Source organism: Berghia stephanieae, chromosome 8, assembly GCF_034508935.2.
Source record: "Berghia stephanieae isolate SIO BIC M18660-M18661 chromosome 8, UCSD_Bste_1.3, whole genome shotgun sequence".
In the NCBI taxonomy this organism is placed as follows: Eukaryota; Metazoa; Mollusca; class Gastropoda; order Nudibranchia; family Aeolidiidae; genus Berghia; species Berghia stephanieae.
In genome coordinates, this window is record NC_088367.1 from 41,794,246 (window position 1) to 41,804,276 (window position 10,031).

The 10,031-nt window shown below is 33.9% G+C and overlaps 1 protein-coding gene across 1 annotated transcript in view; it reads left to right on the forward strand.

The window, feature by feature from the left end:
* The window catches only part of LOC144978700 (solute carrier family 23 member 1-like), a 151,373-nt gene extending 145,967 nt beyond the window's left edge, over window positions 1–5,406 (forward strand). Inside the window, exons 13-15 of the mRNA XM_078925116.1 lie at window positions 1–25; window positions 1,346–1,469; window positions 4,093–5,406. The exon at window positions 1–25 is cut by the window's left edge and continues 71 nt beyond it. Coding sequence (XP_078781242.1) covers window positions 1–25; window positions 1,346–1,469; window positions 4,093–4,612 — 669 coding nt within the window. The 3' untranslated portion in view covers window positions 4,613–5,406. The remainder of the gene's footprint in view (window positions 26–1,345; window positions 1,470–4,092) is intronic.
* The last annotated feature ends 4,625 nt before the right edge of the window (window positions 5,407–10,031 follow it).

The window sequence follows — 10,031 nt, forward strand, 5'->3', positions numbered from 1 at the left end:
TTTGTGCTGGATAACACCGTACCAGGTATGGCAATCACTCATTTATGACTTACCACATCCATGTCGTTTGATTTTGGGATGAGCCAGACTTAGAAAATATAGTTGTTACAAATGAAAAATGGAAGCTCATCCAGATAAATGCTATGTTTCGAGAAATAGAAATAAGATTAAACTAATAAAGTCATCCCGATAACATCACAAAAAAGAATGAGTTTTGTGGTTGGAGTGGAGGGGGGGGGGTCAGGTTGCTTGGACAAAAAGTAGCCCCACCCAGTAACTCGGTAATACCTTTTTTTTCTTGACTGCATCCAAGGTCAATCTCAATCTCTCTGCATATGAAGCAAGTGCTCTACCAACTGAGTTATCGGGGGAAGGGTGCCCCTACTGAAAATTGCATATGTTACAAACCATCACTATTGTTAAATAGGGTATCTTTGCCTCAAGGGAAGATTTTGCCTCTGCAGTTTGAGCATTTCAAGTATTTTATTTATCAAAGGAAAATAAGTGCCTCAAAACTTAATAGTTGACCAAACTGATCAACATCCAAAGAAGCAAAAGTTTCCCTTGAAGGCAAAGTTACCCGTTTGACAATACTTAATTTTGAAATTATAATCATGCATATCTGGGTGCCTATTTCACTTGAAGACCAAAATTTTATATGTTTGCTATTGATGCATTGGGCATCCTGATGGCTCAGTTGGTAGAGCACTCTCTTCACATGCAAAGGGACTGAGATTGATATTGATCACGGGTGCAGTTGAGATTTTTTTCTGACCCCCCCCCCCTACCCTCATCCATCCAGCATTGATCGGGTTGCTGGATCTGTTAGATCTCATGGAAAGTTTTTGCAATAGACTAGTGTCCTATCCAAAAGGTAGCAAGCAATTGCTATTGTCCATTTCACGCTATAGAGGCTGGGATAAACTCCGACTCCAATGGCTCTTTGGCCTTGAAGGACTAATACTATTGACGCTTTTTGTTTAGCTAAAATACTCATAACAACCGCCAGCCGGATATAACGTACCAACACACAAAACTATATGTAACTTTAAACGTTTATAGTCTGATTGATAGAATTTTTTTTTTTTTTTTCATTAAAATGGCGATCTAAAAACAACAACAAAGAGCTGAGTGATGCCAATTTTGTAGAATTTAATAAGAAATAATGGCAAAGGACATCTTGCAAGTCCATAACGTTTTAATCAGAAGAGAAGAGACAATTTCACCAATAACGGACTTAACTCTATGATAAAAGATAGTAACTAATTGCAGTACAAAAAATTTGACGTCACTGTTCATTGATATTTCAACAAATTTCATTCCTTCTATATGTTCCATATACCAGGCACCTTACAAGAGAGAGGCATTTTCCTTGAGGGTGTAAACATGGACGAGCCTGTTCAAACAGGATTATCAGCCTACGACGTTCCATTTGTCAAACCACTTCTGGATAGATTCAAGTGTCTTAAGTAAGTTCATATATATACGATTGTATGATGTGATTTTTTTTTAAAAAGTGGATAGCAGTTGAAGATTTAGCTCCCTTTTGGATTGTTATTGTCATAGTCATCATCATCATCATCATCTTCATCATCATCATCTTCATCATCATCATCATCATCATCATCATCGTCGTCGTTGTCGTCGTCATCATCATCATCATCAAATGGTGCTGGATTTGAGACCATTTGGATGGAGAACCTTAAAAACCTTCCGAAAATTATGTTCGAATGATAAGCTCCCTTTGAATGCCATAAAAATTGAGAGAAATCGTCTCATCATATATAGGCTAACCATGAGGATGGTTTTTTGCAGATTTATTTTTTTTAAATACATTTTTTCGCTTTTTATTTATTTTTTAAATTTATTTAATTTTTGAGGGGCTGCGGGGGGGGGGGGGGGGGGGGGGGGAGAGTGAGTTTTTTTTTTGTTTTTTTTTGTTGTTTTTTTTCAGGATTTTTTTCACACAAGTCAGCACTGTTTACAAACTTGCGTCTTGATTTCAGCAGTGTAGTGTTACTAGTATGGGAAGTTGCCCCATCTTGGTCATAAAGAAATGACTGATTGGGATAAAGTCTTTAATAAGTTTTTTCTCTTAACAACATTACATAATGTTCAATATGAAGCAGATATCACATTCAATTTATTTCTAAAGATGAATGGCATCCAAGAAATCCTGATTTGAATTCTGTGGACTGTAGCATTTGGTAACTTATGTCCAACTTGGTTTTTAAGGGTTGTACATTTTACACAAAAGCAGAGTTAAAATGAGTCCACTCAAAATTCATGGGATTGAACCAGTTATCAAGATATTAGAACACATACACACACACACACACACATACACACACACATACACACATACAGCGTCGATTCTGACAAGCCTTCTAAGGCAGACAACTTAACTATTCGGCCATGACACCCACTAGAAGAACAATTGGACCAGAGAGAAAAAGAGAAAAAAAAAAGGCTTCACGCAGTCATAAAGAAAAATGGGGGATCAAGAGAGCACATCAAAATTTGAGAATTACGTCCCAAACCTTTGATAATGTAATATGCAATGTATAAAAATATTTCAACCTACTTTCTTGAAAAACTTTGTATACTACATAAATTTTAATTAATGGGTCTGATTGTGATGAAATTTCCGACTTGCATCAGCAGTGACAGGCTTCAAAACTTTTCCTGTTTTATTTAATTTGTTTTTTGTTGTTGTTTTTTTTTTTTTGGCACCTGATATATATTGAGAGTTTTAGAGTTTTGCTTGCAACACTTTTTGGGGATTTCAGAACCAATTTTTTAAACATTTTTAATCAGTTCAGAGAACTATGAATTCTAAAATCAAAATGTAAAGTTGAATTATATACTTGCGATCAAAATAAAGTATACACATTTAAAATCATCATTACTTTTTTATCCATGCACAACATGCACGTGCCATTGGTCATCTTCAAGCTGGACAGTCCGACCAATGTTGTAAGAATGCTTAATATTACAAGGAGAACTGTTTATTCGTTATTCTTTTCACCATTTGTGTCATTTCAAATCGATCCACTAACGAATATACAGTTCTCCTTGTGATATTAAGCATTCTTGCGACATTGGTCACAGACTGTCCAGCTTGAAGATGACCAATGGCACGTGCATGTTGTTCTTAACAAAGTTGTGACATCGTGTAGATTAATGGATGGTATTTTGCACTGTGTTTTCCTGCCTTGAAAATGTTTCAAGAAGATACGGATGGCAAAAAAATTAATCTACACACTTCCTGTCCACAGTAAGGGCTAAAAGGTCATTTTAGCACGTACGCAACGTGGTGAGCGAATTTCAGGTCAAAAACAAAAACATCCACTATCAGTACACAGAAAGGCTAATGGTAAACAACTCAGTGGAAAATCATTAGCCTACGCCAACGGATAAAAAAAGTAACAACGATTTTAAATGTGTGTATACTTTCTTTTGATCACAAGTATATAAAGATTGCCATTCATAGAATCATCTGTCACTGGTATAGGCCTACAGCCAATATATTTACCATGTGATCAACACCTCACCCCTGTATTCAATCAGGCTAAACCAGATGACAAAATTGAATCTAAAGTGATGACTTTTGGAAATGCCAAAATGTGCCACTCATGAAAAGCTTCTTTTTTTTAAAATTGTTATAAATCAAATTTCTTATTTGCTTTCATATTCAATTTTTTAAATAAAAATCCCTTTCAAACTGATGTAATACCAGATAGGGCTAATGGGTCACATATGACAACATATGGAAGCGGAAATGGTTTCATTTAGATTTCCATTTTGTAAATCATTTCTTGTTCAAAGTCATTTAAATCAAAATCTTATTATTTTGATCTGACACCAGCAAAAAGTACATGAGGTCACAGCAGAAAACTGAATTATTGAATTATTAAATCTAGAATTGATGCAGAAATAAATTATTTTTTCCCTTCAGCCACCATGTGTTTGTGGTTAATTCTGCCAAGGAAAGTTATTGGTGCCAAAACTCTGTTAATCCTTCTGATCTTTCTAAATTCCATCGAAGAAGAAGATTCATCTTGAATCATTTTTTTTCTTTTCTCATTTCAGATGTCTTCCCATTTGTCCAGAATCATATCGTCAAAGAGACAGCTCAATAATGAATTCAAAAGACGATGTTGCCAACTCAGGATATAATGATCTCCGCGTTGAAGTGGAAATTGAAGACAAATACGATGACATCTCAAACAATAACTCTCGTTCACAAGCATCAGCAAGAAGGAGGGTTGTCAATTCAGAAAATGATCTTGAATTAACAGGTTTACAGCACAGTGGTGGAGTGAATCATATTGTTAACAATACTCCTTCAACAAATGATTCATCAAAACAAAACAATACTCCTTCAACAAATGATTCATCAAAACAAAACAATCATGTACCAGACATTCCTAATATTGGTGATGTATCAGGTCAGAATATCAAAATTGAAAATGGGTTTGCCACAACTGATGTGTTGAATCCGGTGAATGAGAATGACAATAATATAAATAATTTCCGTCAAAAAGAGACGAATGACAATCATTTACCAGTGGTAAATGGAATCAGCCATGATGTTGATTTGGACAGATAATAATAGGTAACACAAGAGACAATTTATGAATATTTATGAATTTATGAACTTCTTACTATATTAATACAACATTCTGATAGTGATGGAAAACACTTTTTAAATTTTGAAAATCCATTCATATATAAGAAAATGAGAGCAAATTCATTTTCCAAGAACTTAGAATTTTTCTGCTTTTCAATTGATGTAAAAAAATGTTCCAACTTTGACGTCATGTAACTAAATACCAAAAAGATTTATCATTCTTGTGAAACACGTTTTTAAAGCACAGTGACTAGATTTGAACCAGAAACAATTTTTTTTCCTAAATCTCTAGTCTGTTGAAATTCACTCTAAACACTCGCGAAAGTAAATGTTTTGACCGCCATTATGACGAAATAGCAAATTCAATATACTAAATAACACAATGATCATACAAAATGACGTGTAATTCACGTCAACAGGTAGAGAGTACTCCAGGGAAGAGGTCCTATTTTTTTCTGACATTTGCTTCAAATTGTCTTTGCAAAATAAAGAAGTGAAAATTAGGAAACACGCAATGATGCATGTTGGCAGATAAATAGCTATAATTACGAGCAATATACATACAAGATTAAATATCTCTCAAAATAATGCAGATAGAAGAAAAATATCACACATTATAGGAAACCGGAACTGGTGAATTCAAAACTCATCTTAACTTTTTGGTAAAGTCAATATTTCCCTCTCAAAATTCAACATGAAATCATGAATGATAAGCACAATGTTTGAACCCGCAGCATAAGATTAATAAATCAACCTGTTTAGAAACGTATATAATCCCAAGACGTCATGTTTTTACTTCCACAATGTCTGTTGTTTTCACTTGCTTCATGGACTTGCTGTGAATTATATTGCTTGGTTTTGCCTTGGCCTTCTCTGGGATCCTTAACCAAAAGGGTGCAGTAAAATGTATTATTCCTTTTAAGGAGGATGATTTTTCCACTGTAAATCATCTCTTTGTATGTTATTAGGGATACCGATATATACGTTAGCAGTAGAGTGCTTCCCTTTTATATGGGATCATGTGCTTGTGCCCAGCAAGTGTGTCTTTTGTGGCCTCAACCCCCTACTACCCCAAAGTCTTTTAATGCCTTAAGGTCTATGACGCGTGACTGTATCCTGATTTCTGTGTTACTGAATTGACTGTTTGCTACCATTTAGATAGGATGCTAGTCTGAAATACAGTACTTTCCGCCACAGACACCCTTAACCCCCGATCCTCGACCGCTGTATAAACGTAACACACCATTCCCAACTCACTTACGCCGCAGTCGTTTAAGTGTAACACACCTTTTCCAAGTGACACGGGCATCAGTTGTAACAGACCCGACCTTGATTCAGTAAAAATTCCATTGTGTTCTTTATGAAATAAAAGCCGAAGTTTGATTGGTTGATATTATTAGTTTCAGCCAATCAGCAAACAGTTTATTTAAGCTGTTTGGGTTGAGTATGAAGCTAGTTTTTGACGTAAGAAATGACGCGATCAAACCCGAGTGACGCTATATGTTAGCTACGTCATTCAAACTTGCTAGGCAAGTGCTGGGAACCGGTCGTTATTTCCGGTTGACCCCAATGCGGTACTAGAGTTAAGACCTAGCCACCCAATTATTTTTTGATTAACTCCCTTTGCTTTAGAGGTGAGTATTGTACAAACTAAGGTATTGCAAATCTCACCAAAACCAAAACTGAAAAGAAACAAGAACAAAAAACAATTTTCTCGCACACCGGGATGAATCATTATGTGTCTTTTGACTATTTATAAACTACAGGTAGCTGGTATTCCTATGCAATTGTTTTAAAAACGACATCACACCCTCGACCGTAGAAACCTACTAAGTTATAATGAGGCCAAACAATCATTTTGTCATAGCAACAACATGGCCGCCATGAGTGTAGAGTGTGTGTATAAATTCGTCCCTTGTTTTTTGTTTAGCAATAAATAGACATTGAGAGACAAACCAGATAAGAAAAAAATTACATGGATAAATTGATAAAAATAACATGTCGTTTAATGAAAAACAGGGCTAGAAAGTCCTCAAAAAAAAATTACAGGTTAATAAAAACTGAAAAAATTAGGGGTTTATTTAGGCTGTTCAATCATTAAAACATACCCACTTACCAACCTGAGTTATCAATTGAAATAACAATATATATCGTATTTATTTCGTTTTCATCTAAAACATAAATTATGATGGTACTTTAGCTTTAATAAAATATTCATGTGGTTTTCGTGAACTCTTTTCTTTTTGTCAATAATTTGAGATCTCATTCTCATTGTAATTTGTGTGCTGTTACAAACTACATTCAGTTGTAAAAAAATCTGATCACACTCAAAGCTGAAAACAAGGAATTGGTGGGCTTTTTAAAAATGTGATACCTCTACCATCGAACAACCCTCATTAAAACAAATTGGTACAATTCAAATAGAGATAAGATGTTTGTCATTTAGACAGACTCGGTTCAAATTTTATATGAATAATTTGTCTGGTTTTTCCACTGCTATAAAGTTTTAAAACGGCATTTTTCTACCTTTAATGCCCATTTTATATGGTTGAAGTCATATAGGAATAAAGCTGAAACCTTCCTCTTTAATACGATACCAAATTTAGCTCTGTATGTTTTTTTATGACCGAGGTTTTAATGGTTGAATGACCCAGTTTAAAAATAGTCCTTTTCTCAACGTGTGACGCAAAATATATAGGGTTTTTTTTTCTGCCACAAAAATTACATCTATAGTGGCACCTAATAATGATGACAGCATTAAATCTACAGTCAGCCATTTTCATACTTGATTTCAAAGCTCCCCTGATAGTTATATGGAAGAGGTCTGGCTCTAACCATCCAATTGTCATGTGCGGAAAAAAAGTATCTTTTATTAAGCCCCCCCCCCCCCCCCATACCCTTGTGACCAACAGAAATTAGCCACAATCCTGTTTTTTGCCGTTAATAGAAGTCCGCGGGGTTTTTTGGGTTTTTTTTTTTAATCTCAAAATTACCTCTCTTGTACTCACTTGGTTAGAGTTGGATGCCCTCCATATACTTTCAAATTTATTGAATTTTAGTAGTTCTGTAGTTTTATTTGAAAAGATTTTAACTGCATATATGAAAAATGAGTAAGGGAGCAAATAAAAATATCTTTTGTATTTATTGGGCTCTTATTTTACCAGAAAATGACTAAAATGACAATTTTCCATGGCAATATTAACACCGTAACAAATTGAAAGACACATTTCATTTCATACTGTACATTTAAATTACAAATTACCATTTTTTTAGGACAATGAAGATTTATTTATTATTATTATTATTATTATTATTATTATTATTATTATTATTATTATTATTATTATTATTTTTGTTATTAATTAATGTATGATATCTGACAAAATGTGTAGTTACTATCTTATAAGATAAAAACTCCCGAATCAGTGTCCTTGAAAGTATGTTGATAGACGTTTTGAAATCACAAAAACCTGGCCAATTCTCCACCTCCTTTTTTTTTTTTTTTGTTCAGATGATTTTTTAAATTTATTCTTTTAAAATTATTGTTGCACATGAAAGTCTTGACCATTGCTCACATGTTGCCCAACCAGTTTGAAATAAGTGACCTTTCACCTCGCAAGGGAATTATGTCAGATTTATTTAGATGCTAAAAATTGAATGTATTGTCAAAAACAATGGCGTGGCATGCTTACAGTATAAGGTGGTGCTAGAATCAGAAGAAAATTACTTTTAAAAAACATGCTATATTTGTATATACAAAAGAAAGATTAAAAAAAAAGACTTACCCAAATTAAATAAGTAAGAGGCGGTACAGACCATTTCTCAGTATTATTTTTTTTTTATATGCTGTAATCCATTTTTAAAAGATGGATGCGGTGCCAGGCACCAAATCAACTTATATAGCCACGCCCCTGGTCAAAAACTTGAAACTTCAGTTAACTTTTTGTTTTATTGAGAAAGATTTGCATCATTTTTCAAAGAATAAAAACACTAAAATTTCAGATTTCTGGGCATTTTAATTTTAAGCTTACTTTTTTTTACTTTCAAGATAATACCGTTTTGGGTTGATGGGTCATATATTTGCACTAAGTTTTTTTGATATTGTTTTGCCTTACTCATCTGGGTCCGGTAAGCTACAACATTTTATAGTCTGATATACATGTCGTCCAACACGTGATTTCTGCTTCTTTGACTCCTGAGTAGATGATATCAACATACAATTATTATTCAGCACTTGAATTTTCTATTACTGGTCCAAGTTCTTTAAGGAACAACATTTGTATCTTGCATTTTATTTGTTTGTGTGTTTTTATATGGGTTTTTTTTTTTTCTTCTTGTTTTTTATTTTTTTGCTGGTTTTTTTTTTTGTTTATTTGACAAGAATGTTTTACGTATCATCACATATCTTATACTTCTTCCAGTATTTATCAGCAGACATTAATTTCTGAAAATGCCAAGAACATTCCAGCAGTCGGGGATCAGATTCACAGCCTCAACCCAGTTTTATGTCAGGCATGAACTAAATTCTAAACAGTAAATCTTAAGTCAAAAATATGAAATTTAGGTTTATTTTATGGTTTTTGATTTATATTAGCCTTGTTGAGAAGAACTAGTGTCATTTTTAAAATCCGTTTAAAAAAAAGCCAGTTTTTTGTAATTTAAACTCTTTTTTTTTTTACTTTGAATTTATTTCTACTTCATCTTTACAGAATACTGGATTAAAGCACTTGGTCTCATGTCATACAATTTGACTAAATAATCAACAGGTTCATGTTTTTCCATTTTACAGCACTTTTAAGATATCTGTAAATGTTCAAAATCTGAATTTTGGTATAAGACTACCATACTCTACACTTTAAAACAAATAGAAAAGTGGCGGAGAACGATTTTTTAATCTTTATCTTGTAAAACATGAATGAAAATCATACAAATTTGTTGAATACCTATTCATGTGAACATGGGAGAGTTGGACTGGCAAGAAGGATTTTGTTTTTAGTCAACGGCTGATTCTCATCAAACTGCTTGGAGTTAACTCACTCAACCCTAACACCGACTATATCCGTAGTTTACTCAGGTTACTTTTACCCCATGCCTATTTATTACATTTTTATGAGACAAATTATAGGCGTAGTATCAAAGCTAATGTTTTATAGTTTTTACATGTTAATGGTAGTTGAATAAAACTATCTCTGGGTGGGGTTCCTACCTCCCATAGTGGGCAGGGAGGCACTTACTGTATCTTCTATCCCTCTGTATCTGTTTTCCAATATGCTTTCTGTCTTTGTCTCGTGAGATTACTTGGTTTTGTCCTGGCCTTGGCCAGATTCCTGGCTGGGAGGGAAACAATCAAATGCATAGTTTATGTTTTGGGAGATGATATTCTTTTCCTTGGAAATCA